Below are 17,773 nucleotides of genomic sequence, written 5' to 3'. Positions count from 1 at the left end.
AGCCACAGAAAAAATCATATTGTAGGTAGTTTATCTTATGGACACTGAGAGGGAAGAATGGACAGACAGTCGAACAGATAGACAGACAAATGGGCAAACGAACCTCAACATTAAAAAATAAAAAAAAATAAAAAATATATTGGATGATGTACCTACAATAATCGTATAATACAAAAATACAAACTGAAATTGTGGACATAAACTCTATAAAAGTATGGAAAGTAGACAACAAAAAACCCGAGAGAATATTAAATCATTACAATTTATTTAAAATACATACAGACATACAACTAAACAACCCAAGAACACGATCACCAACGATTGTGTTGATCTGCATACGCGAGTAGCCAGAGCAACCATTTCGAATCATCTTTCTGTGATCCAAGGCGCATTTAGGAAATAATACAATAAAAAGGAAAGGGTTTTTTCGTTAAGCTTAACTTGAGCCAATAATATTGAAAAATGTAATTTTTATTCCTTGTTTTCTTTTTTTTTCTTTTTAAGATCAAGCATACGATGACCCTCTCTGCTTTTTTTAAGCTTAAAAAGCAAACAGTAGCTTTAAAAATGTCATTTAGTATTTTTGTATATTTTTTTGTTTGTATTTTAAAGGAAATTATGCATCATTTTTTAAGTTCCCCCCTTCGGTAGCTACAAAATTTATGTTTATTTTTTGTTTAGTTGTTTTACATTGTTTAGTTATACAATATATAAAGTTGGAAAATTTATTGCTAGGACTTGAATTGACTGTAGGATTTAAGAATTCTGTAGGCGAATTTAATGGATTACAAACTGGTTTGAGGTTCAAAAGATTTAGGGTGTTAAGTTGAGATTGGACAGCTGGAACGTTATATAAAAATAACAAACATACGGAATTTTCAATATTAATTTTATGTAGAAAAAAGGGGAGAGGATAATGTGCTTTTTTCTTAAAGTTAAATCGAAATTCTTCCCATTTTTTTAATTTTCACAAATTTTGATGTTCAAAAACCTATAATATTAAGTAATTTTTGTTGTTATACTCTAAATTTTTGGGAAGTTGTATTAGTTTTTTATTTATATAGAAATTTGTAATTCGATACAAATAAGGGGCTTATCCTGATACACAGGGGTTTATCCTGATACACTACATGACAAAAGTGTATCAGGATAAGCCCCTGTCTATACCTGATAAATTTTTATCATGATAAACGTCAAGATAAAAAAAAAATTATCAGGTATAGTCTCCATTTATTAGTAATATTGCTTCGTTATGACAAAATTTTTAGTGCTTTGGCTCAGACAACTTTATCTTGACAACAAATGTCATTAATTATTATGATAAATATTTGTCAAGTATAGACAGGGGGTAATGGGGGTAAGTAGCGTTGCCAACCGGTTTTTTCATATAAACTGCATTAACAGTGTTGTATTTTGCAGGGCTGGCTATAGTTCTTATAGAACAAGTAATATAAGGGCAATAAAATTTAATATTAATAATGGAAAACTAACAGCCACACAAATCCAAACCGAATTGAGCAATTCTCAAAATTTATTTACTTTAATTTTAACTCAAAATCTTCCAACAATTTTCAATAAGTTTAAAGAAAAATATTTGTTTTTTATGTTGTATAAACAAAATAAACAATAATCGCACTTAAGTAATTCAGTCTTTCTTGTCTAAGTTTATATACACCCTCTGGTTATCACGTTCATATTGGTTGGAGCAACCAAAAAGTTTATAACAAACTTGGGTCAATAAAATTAAAAAAAATCTCAAAACAATATTAAACATTTAGGCCTAATAAACAATAACTCACGATTTTATAGCAAACAATGGCCTGGTCAGGCCAGTAAAAAAATGAAATTCCTTGAGAAAAAGGGTGTTGCTGGAGGAAACAATGCAGCAACAACAAAATAATCATGAAGAGCTAAACATGAATAACATTAGGAAATCATTAACGTGGCAACAATCATATTTAATAATGTTGCTGTGTGAGAAAATAAAAGCAAAGTATAAAAAAAGTAAAATGAAAACAATGAATGAAAATAAGTCAAGTTAAAGAAATTCCATTAAAGCTAAATTAGCCATGATTATGCCGGGCTAAACATACATTTGACTTTGTCAGCCAAGAGTTAAGAACTTTTTGGTGGTGCATATTGAAGGTTGTGCTGCTGCAACTGCAACTTTTAACCAAGATAATCACAGTAGCCATGAAATGAAGGAAAAAACTAAATAAATCTTAACATCTTTAAAGCTAAGAGCAAATCACAGCAACTACAATATTACTATTATAACTATTTAATGGTAAACGTGGCCGATTTTTCCTTCCACTTCTTTTTTTTCTCTGGCTTGCCAGCATACTGTTTGTCAGGCCTGGGAAATGGCCACAAAACATCAGCATCTACACAGCTTTTGCTCTCTACCATGGCATATTTTAAATAAATCCCTCGGGCTTCTGTCATACCGCCACATACTCCAAAGCAACACATACAATTGAACAGATAGACTCTAAAAACATTCACTGAACACACAGCCAACTTTGAAGAAGAAACCCACCACATTGGGTATAGCGGTAGCAACAAGTCAACAAAAATTACAAATAAATCACATGGCCAATCATTCATCCTAAAATAGCAGCCGCAGCAGCAACAGCATCACAGCATCATGATTATTACCAAAAAATCCATTGGTATTGTTGTTGTTGCTATACCACCAACCACAGTTACACCTTCAGGAGGTCATTTGCCAAATTTGCTATGTTTTGCCTTTTGTTTTCCAATCTTATTATCTTCAATTCGTTTTTTTTTTTTTGGTTTATTTTGTAATTTCACAGTCGTTCCGGTCTTCTCTGACATGTAGATGCCATTAAATGTGATTTGGTTTTTTTTTGTTCAATTCTGGATGATTTAAACTATATTTTTAATATGAACATGAATTTGTGTAACACCTTGGCATACGATTGTTTTTACGCTGAAATCCATTAAACTAAAACTAAACTAAACTTGAATATTGAAATTGTACAATAAAGAAATAAAAAACCTTATTACAAAACTAAATTGCAGCAGAGCAATACTAACAAATAAATAAACAGAAATCATTTTTAAGTTGGCGTCAACCACTAAAAGACAAAAAAAATCAGCCGGTTTTTTCCTGATCAGTTAATATGGTGAAACAATAACATTTTATACAGACTCCAAAGGGAAGGTAAGCTATAAGGGAAATTTTCTTCAATAAAAAACAATATTTTTGTATTCCCTAATCTCTAATATCTGCTACGTTAAATAGTTATACATAATTATAAATTAAGTTAAAATTTATAAATTTTGTATGTGTTTCTTTAATTAAACAGATTTTTAATTTACTAATATCAACCAACCCTGCAAAATAAAACTCTACAAACGTCATTTTTCGGGAAAGAACTGCCTAATCAAAACAAATCTACTTTGGTTAAACAAGGTTACCTTCTCAACAAGAAAAACTCTTTAAAACAAATAAAAAAAATCAAACTTAATGCAGCAACCTATAACTATGTACAATGTACTTATACAGTTTAACTTCAAAATATCATTTAGGTAGTCACAGTTGGACTTAACTATAAAAAAATCTGCTGCCACAAACTCATTGATAAATTTAAGGAAAAAATATATATAAAATATCCACATATTAAAGTAAAAAAGACAATCTTTTGAAAGCAGTTGCAATTTAAAATTATTACAATAATGCATAAAATACATATAAAAATAACAACAACAGCAGCAAGAAAAATATCGCCCTCTTTCTTGAATATATTGAGTTTAAGCAGCACATACTACTGCTAAAATATGGCAATTTTCTTTTCCACTTTATTTTTTTTTTTGTTTCATTTCACCATAAAAACACAATTTCCCACAGTATTGGTTTTGAGTTTTTTTCTTCGTTTCTTTTTTTTTTTGTAAACTTTTGCAACATGTTGTTCCTTTCAATAAATAAACAAATAGAGGTGTTTAACATCGCGCCACTTACCTTCTGGACACTTGCACTCATATGTTAAACCAGTTGATCGACATGTGCCACCATTTTGACATGGTGACGGTGAACATGGTACATATTTTGATTCACAATTTTTACCAGTATAACCAGCAGGACACATGCATCTGAAAATAATGGAAAAAAATAAATAAATTAGTATGAAATTTTGTTAAAAAAATAAATAAAAAATATATTTTTTTTCTATATGCTTGCATATTAAACTTTCATTAAATATAATTATAAATTAAGAGAGAAAATAATTAAATCAAGTTAAAGTAATTACATGGTTTAAGTTGAACAATAAAGGGGGAAGTAATGGTTAATATTTTTTGGCTAAAGATATTTCAACTTTAAAAAATTTAATTTAAAGTTCAATTGACAGTTCAATAGATAGTTTGAAAACCCTCTCAAGGTCTCTTAAAAACTTGGTAATTCCATGTCTATCACAACATTGAATGATGTTTAAACGAGATAAACTTGTCTGATCTAAATTGCCCTATGCCTATACATGAAAAATGTGTGACATGATAAACGTCAAAATGGTTGTCAAGATAAAAAATTATAACTCATATGTCTATACATGATACATTTTTGTCGCGATAAACGTCAAAATGTTTGTCAAGATAAAAAAATTTCGGGTATAGTCCCCATTTATTAGTATTTTTGCTTTGTTAATTGTTAGTGCTTTTCCTCAGAAAATTTGTCTTGACATTGTCATGATAAATATTTGTCCAGTACAGATAGTGGGTTATTGACAATTTTGTTGTAACTTCTGCAATAGCACTAATAAATGTAGACTATACCTGATACAACCATTTTGTAGTATATTATGACAAAAATTGATCAAGTATTGACAAGGAGTTAAAGAAATGCAGAAAAAGGGAATTTTTTCTTTATTAAATTACTTAAATCTTTGTAATTTTCATAAAATAATTTTTAAATGTTTATATTTCACATATTCCTCAAATTATTATTTCCAAAACAAAAAAAAAACAGTTAATTATTTTCAAATTAAAAATTTTACTCATATATAGCTGGAGGATAAGAAAAATGCTTAACAAATAAATTAAAACATACTTTCACACAATATTGAAGCAGCTCTTTAAAACCTTGATAGATATATTTAATTATTAAAATAAAAAAAACCTTCTCATACATCAGTTTAACAAAGATCATTAAAAACTCAAATATCATTAATAATTTTTTCCTCTTCTTCATGATTTATTTTTTTTTATTAAAGTAAAGTGTTGCCAATCATATTAAAAATACCCTAAACAGAGAAAAAAGATTAACATTTATTTCTATTTTTATAATATTAATTTCATTATATTGTTATTATGCTGCTGATAAAGTTTATGAACCCATGAACTAATAATTTTCTAATTTCGTATCTATTAATTATCACAACATGATGATAAATAAACTAAAACCCAAAAACTACATAAATTTTAAGACACAAGAACCTGATTTCAAAGACAAGACAAACTCCGTCCGTTAGATGATGGTGATGGGAAATGTAAAAAATATATAATATGTTTGTTTGATTATTGTAAATTAACATGAACAAAACAAAAAAAAAAAAAACAATGAGATAAAAATTGTATAAACAGTTATAAACAAATTAATAGAATTATAAATTTATATTAATTCAATTTCTCTACTTAGTAATAAATAATATATTCAGAAAATAAATTTATATGGTAACTTAAAAATCGCCTTACAAAGTTACCTCTATGTCTCGTATAGAAAATTTTTAACCCTCTGTCAATACTTGACAAATATATATCATAACAATTAATGACGTTTGTTGGCAAAACAAAGTTGTATGAGCAAAACAATTTTGTCATAACGGAACAATTATACTAATAAATGGAGACTATACCTTATCTTGACAACTATTTTGAAGATTATCATGACAATAATTTATCAGGTATAGACATAGAGTAGAGACAAAGTGAAACAAAACAAGAAAATTAATACAAATTGAAAAATATTACAAGAAATCTGTGAAAATTTGTTTAGTTTCAAAAAACATATTTTGTTTAGTATTATTTTGTCCCTAACTGTTATGTTTGTGTACAAAAAACATTAATTTTATGATTTTATTAAGCATGTCAAAATTTACAAATTTTTAATTTGTAAAAAAAAAAATCTCGGAGGTAAATAAAAACTTATAGTAACTTTAAAATGTGTATGTTAGATTACATATATTGAATATTTAATTGGTCCGGGTAACTGAAATAACTTTTTTTTAATAAGAATAAAAGACAGTAAAGTTTAATATTTAATTAAATTTTCAAAATTTATTTTTATCTTGTAATTCCAGCCTAATTCCTTAATACTACAAAACGTATTGAATTCATTTCTTTATAGCATTCATTCCTTATTGAATTATTCAAGTTTTCTTTAATTAAAATCTTTTACAAAAACTTTAGCTAAATAAAATTGATTGTATGGTTAAATTTTTCTTCAATTCGGAAACTCTCCGATGTAGTTTACTTAGAATTTAATTTTATACCATTATTAATTAATTCACAATTTTATTGACTTTATATTACTTGTTCAATCAGAACTTTATGCATGAAAGTAATATTTGGCAACGTTACTTAACCATTATCATATACCTGATAAATTTGTATCATGATAATAATCAAAATGGTTGTCAAGATGAAAAATTATCGGGTATAGTCCCCATTTATTAGTATTATTGCTTCTTTATGACAATATTGTTTATGCTTTAGCTCAGGCAACCTGACAACAAACGTCATTAATTGTTATGATAAATATTTGTCAAGTATAGACAGAGGGAAAGGAATGTAATAACAAACACAGAGTTGCATTCCATAATCAGTGTAGCCAATTAAGGCTATTTATTAGGAGAAAAATTAAAGAAAAACTAAACTGATTGTTTAAAAAAATGGTAATTAAATTCAGAAACACTGTTATAATTTTAAAAATAATTTGTGTTTGTTTATTTTTTCATTTATTACAACTGTTTTAATTTATTAACATTTCTTTAATATAAAATTTATGTTTGCATAAAACTAACATTTGTTAACATTAACATCCTCATTTTAAACAGGCTACTGTTCAATATATTTAAAATGTTATAGGGTTCGATTTTTAAATCGTAGAAGGTAGAGATGACACATACGTCTATTACACACGACAATGACAATGACATACAGTGGAAAAAATAATTAGTAAATATGTCTAACAAACAAATTTGTTTGTATTGACATTTGTTTTCAAGAAAAAAAAAAATAATCCTAAATAAAGATAAGATTTGAAACTAAAATTTATGTGTAATTTATACATTTCGAACCAAAATTAAATATGCTAATTTTTTTCTAGAGGAGTTTTGATGTTGTTGTTGCTGGTGTTTTTGCAGCCAGATAAAGCGACGACACAACAACACACCATAGTTTTTTTTCTTCTAACATGTGTATTTTAACACCAAACAAATGAAAGAAACGTAACAAATTTGTATATGAACTGTAGCGGCCAACGAAACCCAAAAGCCACCGGAAACGCTTGGTTGGTTGTTTGGCTTTTCAAAAAAAAAAAACAAATCAAATTCGAATGTGTTGATGTGTTATTTATGTAACCGTAACTTAATGCTGCATGTTTGATCATGTCTAAGTGGCTAAATAAACAGGGATTTAAGCAAAGCTTAAATAAATTTTGTTTTCTATTGTATTTTTTTTTGTGTTATCTTTTAGTTTGTTTATTTAATGTGGTTTTTGTGGATGAATCAATATTTTTTTTTGTTATTTTATTTAAAACAAGCATTTGTTTTTATTTTGTTAATTTATTTGAATTTTTTGATTTATTTAAAATGTTTTATTTATTTTAATTAGTTGTTCACAATCAAATTTAAATATAATACAATATAAATAAAGTTTTTTTGTTGCTGATTTTTTCTTTTTTCTTCTGAACAAAAAGCTTTACGTGTGTGGATCATAAATTAGTTTTTGTCAATTTGTTAAACATTCATGAATTTTCAAATTCAATAAAATATAATGAATCTGTTCATTTAAACTAACTTTGTTTTTGTTCATTCTATTCATATGCAAATATTATTAAAATAAAACAGATGAACAAATAAAAAATTATAGAGTATATTGTCAATACCAACAGTCAAGATAAATCGTTTTTAAATAGCCATTAATTACACAAATTTCTTTGATCTTTTAGCTTTAAGCAGCTTTTAGGTTTTGGCATTTAGTTAAAACAAAATGATTTAATAATATTTCTAGATCAGCGAAGGCGTTTCTTTTGTTTATAACAGAGGCGTGGTGTCTAGGGAGAGGTATTATAATAATGTTTGTGTACTTACTGGTAGGATCCATGAGTATTTAGACAAGTACCGCCATGCTTACATGGATTATTGTTACATTCTTCAACATCGTCTATGCAAGTATTTCCTTTAAATCCGGTGGGGCATATACATTTGTAGCTAGTACCACCCGATACTGAGGTACAGGTACCCCCATTGCGACAAGGTGATGTAGCGCAAATGTTTTTAGTTTCACAGTGTTTTCCTGAAAGTAATGAAATAATAATTAATTTAATGTATTTGTTAAATTAATTGAGAGCTTAATTAACATGAACTGAAATCTGTCAGGTCCTAATTGTTTTTAAAAATTGGGTTTATTTTGATACTACGCCTTAACCCTAGGTATATATGTATTTTGTCATAATAAACCTCAAAATGGTTGTCAGGACAACAAACGTCATTTAATGTTATGATAAATATTTTTCAAGCATAGACAGGGTATAAGACCCTGTAGAATATTTTTCTAAAGTTTCATCAAAATCCAATAATTAATAATTCGATACTGTTCTAATTAAAATAAAACAAGTATAAGAGCTATATTCGGCTGTGCCGAATTTTAGAGGCACCAAAATATTTTTTTTAAATTTTTTTAAAAAAAAATTTTTCGAATTGTTTTTTTTTAAATTTTAATTTTTTTTTTAAATTTTGTAAAAAAAATGTTTGGTTTTTTAAATTTTTTTTGGTGAAAAAAAAATTCGGGTTAAAAAATATTTTTTCCGATTTTGACCCATTGTAGGTCCAACTTACTATGGTGTTATATACGTCGTTGCAAAGGTATTTGAAATATCTATCATTAGATATCCATATTGTCTATATTAATGACTTAGTAATCCAGATATAGGTCAAAAATCGAGGTTGTCCTGGTTTTTTCCTCATATCTCAGCCATTTGTGTATCGATTTTGCTGATTTTAAATAGCAAACTTCTCGAAAGCATGTCTGACAGAATTATTGAAGATTTGGATCCCGATGATATCAGGGGTCTTCAGAAAATTGATTTCAACAGACGGACAGACAGGCAGACGAACATGGCTTAATCGACTCCGTTATCTATAAGGATCCAGACAGAATGACAAATTTATATATACCCTTCTCATGAAGGTGAAGGGTATAAAAAGAATCTGACCCGAAGTCCTGGAAATTCCCAAAACGAATTACATATTCTAATTCCTACAATATTTTACACAAATAATGAACAAATGGTATAATCCGAAGTCTATAATTCGGTCGAATTCTAAATAATAACATAAATACTCTTCTCAAAATAATTCCTACAACAAATCCCTGCTTAATATATAAAAGAGACAAATTTTATTACAAAATTTAAAAAATATATTTACCTGTATAACCATTAACACAAGCACAAGTGTAGTCCTCCAAAGATTTCAGATTACAGGTGCCACCATGATGACAGGGTGACGAATCACAGGCATTCGATACCTTAATCTCGCACAATGACTCCGTATAGCCAATAGGACAGATACAAGAAATGCCCAAACGGTCATTGCGATAAGAGACCTGGCAAGTGCCACCATTTTGACAACGACCTGGACCCGTTAGACAGGGATTCGGATACTCGCAGTGGTCACCAACAAATTTTGAGCTGCAGCTGTAAATAGAAAACACACAAATTGCAAATAAATTAATAAATCTATAAAACAAACAGAATTAATATTTTTTAAGAAATGTTGATAAACTTTCTACAAAATTCATCCCCACGCATGATTCAATGAAGTTTTCTCATACAAAACTTTTAATTTAATAATTGGCATTCTGTACAACACATTACAAAAAAAATACAAAATAAGCCAATAAAAATATATAAAATTAAATTAATAAAAAAACAAAATAACAAAGGAAACATGTTGGTATGTTGAACATTACTGGTCCATTACAAAAATGATCTACAGGTGGCACTGGTTTAACACGTTCGTCTTTAATAAAAAAAAAAAAAAAAAAAAAAAAAGATGACCAGGATTTCTCAACAAATATTTCGTATTGATTACCATACTCATACTTTCTAGCCAAAATAATCTAAATAACAAAAATTTTCACTTTACAAACTAAAATTTAAGTAAAAACCGTTTCGTGTGACAGCCAGACAGACAGAGATAGACAGACTGTATAAAATCGCTTTAATGACAAATTTATAAACAAAACACTCGTAATGTTTGGTTATTCAGTGGATCAGTTAGTCAGCCAATTCAGACATGCCAGTCAGTTGCCATCAAAAATATTTGAAACAAGAAAATGTTTGTATGTTTGTGGTAACTATATACCTCTCCTGAGAAAACATCATCAACGCTAATTATAAAACGTTTTGGTATGATTTCCTCGGAACTAGTAACAAACCAGCAACAGTATACCTCTCTACTACTATGTTTTGTACTAACAACAACAACGACGCACTTTGTATGCCACAAAAATCGCATGCGTGCAACATATACGGACAAAAATCACATCACAAGTAGCTGCAACATTTCAGTTTGAAAAAGAAAAAAAAATAAAGAAAAATATTTTTACTCCTTTTAGAAATGAGTTACAGTAGCAAATCTTCATCAAACTCAACTCCTCATCATCATCGTCGTCGTTGTCGTCATCATCATCATCCAAGTCTTCTTAGTGCAACTTTGGATTTGTGGTAGCAACGAGCTTTGATATATATGTTTATACTTGTATGTTTGCAGCTCTTGTTGGATGCTAATGTAACGTGGGTTTATAGACAAGTTTTAAAAGGCTATTGTGTATTTAGAGTACGTAAGTTTGTATTTGTTAATATGTTGCATGCCATTCCTTCTTTAGTTATAGACAAGTTAAGAAAGAAAAAAAATAAACTAAGAAATAACAAAACATGAATCTCAAAAAGATCCGCTCACAAAGTTTATAATGATAGATCATATACATAGAGATGTATATGAATACAAATATCTACACTCATAGAAATAATATTAGTCTAGGCATTTTTAAATTAAACGATTAATATAAGACTGTATAAAACCTTCGATTGCAGCCAATGTAGGACTGTATAAAGACCTACGAATGCAGCCAATGTAGGACTGTATAAAGACCTACGATTGCAGCCAATGTAGGACTGTATAAAGACCTACGATAGAAGCAAAAATAAGACTGTATAAATACCTACGATCGAAGCTAATATAAGACTGCATAAAGGCATATGATTGAAGCTGCTGTACTTCAAAATACATTTGAGCAAAAAGGGTCATAATATGTTTTGTTTTAATTTGTTAAGCTTAAGTACCGTTGGTCGACAGAGGGTTGAAGCTAATTTGTACAAATTACGAAGCCGCTCGTAAGATATTATAAAGAATAGGATACTTCGATTCAGCTTCGAAAATAGAAGGCGAATTCCTGCCATCTTTGCAACTTTTAAATCGTTGCCAACTTAATTTTTTTTAAGGTACAATGGAATAATTACTTGCAAACATTTACTATTAATATTAATTATCATTCATAATTTCAACTAATCACAATTTTCTGAGCGTTTTTTTAGTTTTCTGTTGTCTACGCACTAACTTTAAAGAAAAAAAACTAAACTACGATCAACGATTTACAACTATCAAACAGTTTTTCCATTTAGTGTGTGCGTGCACATGCAGCATCTAACCCCCACCTGTAGACCAGACCAGTTTAGATGTGGTTTCTTTCATATTTGAAAGATAACTGTGTTCGATCGCTACTTTAAAAGCTGCCAAGCAATAGATAGATACTCAAACTCAGCAACAGCCAATATTTACAACATTTTAAACATTTAATGTTTCTATTTGTTTTAGCCAGATTAAACTAAACTAACTCTCCATATGACTGGTAAACGCATTTTTTTTTTCAATTTTCCAATTCATTTTCACTTGCCTCAAACATAAATAACAGACATTAAAAAACCTGGATTTTTTTAAATTTATTTAGTTTTCAAAGTAGATCGATCAGTTAATAAAAATCTTAGTCATATACTTGTTGCTATACACAGTTTTTCTTAAGATTTTAATCGCTTTTTATGTATTGTAATTCCCATATAATTTATTTATATGGCTAAGAATTAAACCACATTTACAGATGATGTTTGGAATAGAGAAATAGAGAGAGAAAAAGTAAGGGAGATGCGTGGTATTCAAAAACCACAAAAACAAAACTAAAAAACTATATGTATCTTAAGCTAATTCTATGAGAAAATTATTATTTACATAAGTGTAAAAAAAAATAGTAAAATTTATATGTTTATAAGAAAATAATAAATTTGTATTGAGTGTAAGTTTGGTTTAGAAATAAACCGCAATATTAGATCTAATATAAAGTAGAAAATTACGAATTCGTGGGAATTTTTTTCTTATCAAAACTGGTCCTGCTTTTGTTAGGAATTTAAGTGTAGTCTTAAATCCCCAGGGTATTTGATTAATAGAAAAATGAATTAAGTTATTTCATATTTTATAGGGCCTATGAGGTTTTAACTTTGTTTTGGTTTTTGTGATCATAGTTTAACTTTACATGATCAACAGTTTAGTTAAACATGAATATGATTTTAACCGGAATGATTCCAACACAACAATACATAACTCAAAATATTTTATAGAAAAAAATATTACACCAAAAAATTTACAAAGAAAACTGTTATACACAAAAAATATTTTCTATAGAAAAACTGTTATACACAAGATTTTCTATAGAAATAACTGTTATACACAAAATATTTTACAGAAAAAACTGTTATACACAAAATTTTCTATAGAAAAAACAGTTATACACAAAATATTTTACAGAAAGAGCTTTTTTAAACAAACTTTCTATAGAAAAAACTGTTATACACAATATTTGCTATAGAAAAAACTGTTATACACAAGATTTTCTTTAGAAAAACTGTTATACACAAAATATTTTCTTTAGAAAAACTGTTATACTCATAATATTTTATATAAAAAACTGTTATAACCAAAATTTTCTATAGAAAAACAGTTTTTTCTATAGAAAATTTTGGTTATAACACAAAATATTTTATAGAAAAAACTCATACACAACATTTCCTATCGAAAAAACGCTTATACACAATATTTGCTATAGAAAAAACTGTTATACAAATTTTTTTTCAAAGAAAAAACTGTTATAAAAATTTTTTTTCAAAGAAAAAACTGTTATACACAACATATTTTATAGAAAAAACTGTTGTACATAAAATATTTTAAAGAAAAAACTGTTATACACAAAATGTTCTATAGAAAAAACTGTTATACAGAAAATATTTTATAGAAAAACCTCTTATACACAACATTTCCAATAGAAAGAACTGTTATACACAAAATTTTGTATAGAAAAACTGTAATACACAAAATATTTTATAAATGAATCTATTATACACAAAATGTTCTATAGAAAAAGCGGTTATACACAAAATTTTCTATAGAAAAACTATTATACACATAATTTCCATAGAAAACTGTTTTCCACAGAGAAAAACTGTTATAAAAATGTGTTATACAAAAAAATTTTCTATAAAAAAACTGTTATATCCAAAATATTTTATAAAGAAAACCGTTATACACAAACATTTTCAAAATTTACTCCATTATCTTTGGGAGATTACATTTCGGAAATTAAAAAATGCTTGAATTTCCTTGAAATCGAAAGAAGTATAAGTTACTCATTCTACTCATTTTAATTACTTTAATTGATTGTGTGTGAATTATTTCCTCACATACTGTTTTGTTTTCCAAATGATGGCAATTTGTCGTAATGGCAGCATTAGCTAATATTAATTAAATAATTAGTGTGGCATATTTATTTAAAAATTATGTTTAATATAGATATTTAAAAACAGTTAAACCTATTTGCCAACAAAATTTCACCTTTATTCAATCTCTCTCAAACTTTGTGTGTGTATCCCATTATTTTACCATTTTCAGATGATTCATCTCTTTAAATCACAATGTTTATAGGATCATAAAACTGCAGCAACATAAAACTGTATTTTACAAAATAAAACACAAGAAGAAAGAAAGAACAACAAAAAAAAACAAGACTAATGTTGCTGGTCTTGGCAAAAACAAAAAGAAATTCATGGCTGTATGTGAAGATGTCATTCTACCTACTTGTGAATCTACTACATTCTACTACAAATGCAATCATATGTGCAGTGTCAGACTTCTTAGATGTTCGAATGTTTTTGGTATGAAGTTTTTCGAACTTGTTTTATTTTCTTCTGTTGTGTAGGCTAATTGAAATTCCACATACATAAAATACTACTCGTACTATCGACACTCGTATACACAAACTTTGTTTTAAGATTTGCTGATGTTTATTTTTATTTAAGTTTCTTGTATAGGTACTTTTTTGTAGTTATTTTGTTTCTTTTTTTTTTTTTTTGATATGTAATCGCTTGTACATGTTTACTGTTTTTCGGTTAAACTTTCCTGATGATTATGATACATTTGTTGCGATAACCGTCCGTGTAAAACCAAGACAAAGTTTTCTTTTATTTTTTTTGGTTATTTTAGGGGGAGTCTTTATCAGATCCCCTGAACAAAAAATAAAATGTCTTAAAATTAGAGATTTCTTTTTTCGTGTATGCAAAGTTTGCTGTTTTCGGTAATTTTATTTACTGTTTTGATTACTTTTTGTCTATTTATTTTACATGTATTAGCTGTTTTAAATAGGGATTAAAGTTTAACTTGCAGCCAACTTCAGTGTGATTTCAGTTTATGATATATTGCTAAAGCTGGCTTGTACCAGTTAACTTTATGGGGGGTTTTTTCTTAATCAATCAATAACCTAAATCTGGAAAATGTTTATGGATAAAAAAACACATGATATTACACATTTCCTTTAGTTTTAAGGCAAACTATTTTGTAAAATAAAATAAAAAAAATAAGAGTTAATCTTATTTTAATAATAGTTTAATCGTTCAATAAGGATAGATTAGAATTTTTATCAAATTTAAGAGATTTATTGATAATTTAACGATTTAATTTGAAATCAAAACCAGCACAGTTTTTGGTTTTAAGTCAAACAATTTTGCAAAACAAACTTCGTTTAATGATAGTTTAATCTTTCAGAGTTTAGAATGTTTTGCTTAATATAAATTTTAAGGGATTTAAAATTTAACAAATTTATTTTTAAAGCAGCTAAAAAAATGATTCTTATTTAAATGCTCAATTACTGCAGACATCTTTAAAAGAACCATTTGTATGGTAACTTTTTTATTATCACACTCCTTAGTAAATTACTAAGTTTGTGAAAAGTTTTATTATGTGGTAGCCAAACGAAATAGTTAAATCAGCATATCGGCTTTAAAATTATATGATAATGGCATATATTTCCAAATATACATATTTTTTTTAAACCTAAATAGTCATCAATCATATTTTATAGCTTTTCGGTTTTTTAACAAAAGATATTAAAACAAATCATAGGTTTGGTAGCAAATTTCTTTGAAGTTGCTTAAAATAATTACTGTCATTTTAAAGTTCTTGCTGTGTATTCTTTCTCTCTAAAACATCTTCAAAAAACTTTTTAAACCATTAACTTCTCAAGAAAACAAAACAATCCCAAATTAATGTTGGCGGATCTTTTATTTCTTAAACATTTAGCAAGACAATTAAATTTATTGTTTTCCAGTCAATAGCTAAATGTTTTGTCTAAATTAATGGTCCACTTAGCGACTTATTGTTTATGAATGAAAAAACAAGACTATAATTTAATTTACACATTAATTTCAAAAAAAACAAAATTATTAGTGTAAAGCCATAAAAAAACAATTTCAATGTTAATTTTTTCAAGACAAACATTAACAAAAAAACAAGTTCAAAGCCACAGGTTTTAGTTTATTTTAAAATTTTTACCAAAAAGTTGAGAGTAGGTGTTTTAAAGAAAGTTTCTGAATGTGAAAAAATTCCAAAGTTAAAGGTTTTCTTTTCTAATCAAAACGGTTTATTTAATACTGGAAAAATACAAGATTTGTTGATAAAAAAGGTTTTTTTGTCTCTCAACAAATTTAAAGTTTCTTTAATTAACTTGTCGCTGCTGCATTATTATCTCACAACAGTTTGATTTGACTTTGATTACGTTTCTGTAAACTTGTAATCCTTTTTTTCCAACAATTCATTTCAGTTTCTTAAACAATTTTAATGATATTACTGTTCTCTGTACAGGGGTAATCACAAAACAAACTCTAGGAAAAAGGTACAAATAAAAAAATAAGTAAATAAATAAAAGCGGAAATGGCAAAGCATCATCGTCATCATCAACAGCATTGGCAATGCCGTAGCACAGCCGTCATTATCAAAAGCCAGCGTTAACAATTTAATGTTAAGTCTTCGTTGGGTTCTCAACTACACACACACAGAGAGATAAATAAACAAACACACACATGCTCTTTTACACTCGCCAACAATTAGTGTTAAAATGACGTTTGTTATTGTACACCAGGGATGGAAAAATGGAATTTGTGTGATGTGTCAAAATAATATTCAAAGAAAAGATTTTCTATAGAAAATTGTGTTATGCACAAGATTTGTTATAGAATATAGTTTTCTATAGAAATTACTTTTATACACAAAGCTTTCTAAAAAAAATACTGTTATATACGATATTTTCTATATAAAGAATTGTTATACATGACACGTTCTACAGAAAAACTGTTATACACAAAACTTTCTATAGGAATAAACTGTTATACACGAAATTTGTATAGGGAAAAACTGTTATACACACAAGTTTTTATAGAGGAAACTGTTATAACAAAATTTTCTATAGAGAAAACTGTTATACTCAAAATTTTCTATGGAAAAAACTGGTACACACTGTTATACAGAAAATGTCCCATAGAAAAAACTGTTACACACAAAATTCTCTATAAAAAAAATGTTATACACTAGATTTTCTATAGAAAATCCTCTTATACACAAGATTATCTATAGAAAACACTGTTATATACAAGATTTTCTATACAAAATACTGTTATAGACAACATTTTCTATCGAAAATACTGTTTTATACAAGATTTTTTTGTAGATAATACTGTTATACACAAAACTTTGTATAAAAAAACTGTTATACACATAATATTCTATTAAAACTAAATGTTATTCACAAAATTTTCTATAGAAAAGAACTCATAATTTGCTATTGAACTGTTATACATGAAATTTTTATAGGGAAAAACTGTTATACACATAAGTTTTTATAGAAAATACTGTTATAACACAATTTTCTATAGAGAAAACAGCTATGCTCAAAATTTTCTATGGAAAAAACTTTTATACAGAAAATGTCCCATAGAAAAAACTGTTATACACAAATTTTTACATATAAAATATTCCATAGAAAAAACTGTTATACTGTCTAGACTCTAGGGTATAAAATTTGTCATGGGAATATCAGTATCCTGTAAAATAAATAATATTAAGCAAGACTGTTTTCCAATTTTCCATGTCTGTTATAG

The 17,773-nt window shown here is 27.4% G+C and overlaps 1 protein-coding gene across 1 annotated transcript in view; it reads right to left on the bottom strand.

The window, feature by feature from the left end:
- N (neurogenic locus Notch protein) overlaps positions 1 to 17,773 on the bottom strand; it is a 64,727-nt gene that overhangs the window by 21,117 nt on the left and 25,837 nt on the right. Inside the window, exons 3-5 of the mRNA XM_065507118.1 lie at positions 9,669 to 9,937; positions 8,331 to 8,535; positions 3,986 to 4,116 (exon numbers count right to left, since the gene is read on the bottom strand). Coding sequence (XP_065363190.1) covers positions 3,986 to 4,116; positions 8,331 to 8,535; positions 9,669 to 9,937 — 605 coding nt within the window. The remainder of the gene's footprint in view (positions 1 to 3,985; positions 4,117 to 8,330; positions 8,536 to 9,668; positions 9,938 to 17,773) is intronic.

This window comes from Calliphora vicina, chromosome 4 (genome assembly GCF_958450345.1).
Source record: "Calliphora vicina chromosome 4, idCalVici1.1, whole genome shotgun sequence".
Classification (NCBI taxonomy): Eukaryota; Metazoa; Arthropoda; class Insecta; order Diptera; family Calliphoridae; genus Calliphora; species Calliphora vicina.
Note: the sequence above shows the minus strand (reverse complement) of the source record. Positions and strands in the feature narration are given on the sequence as shown.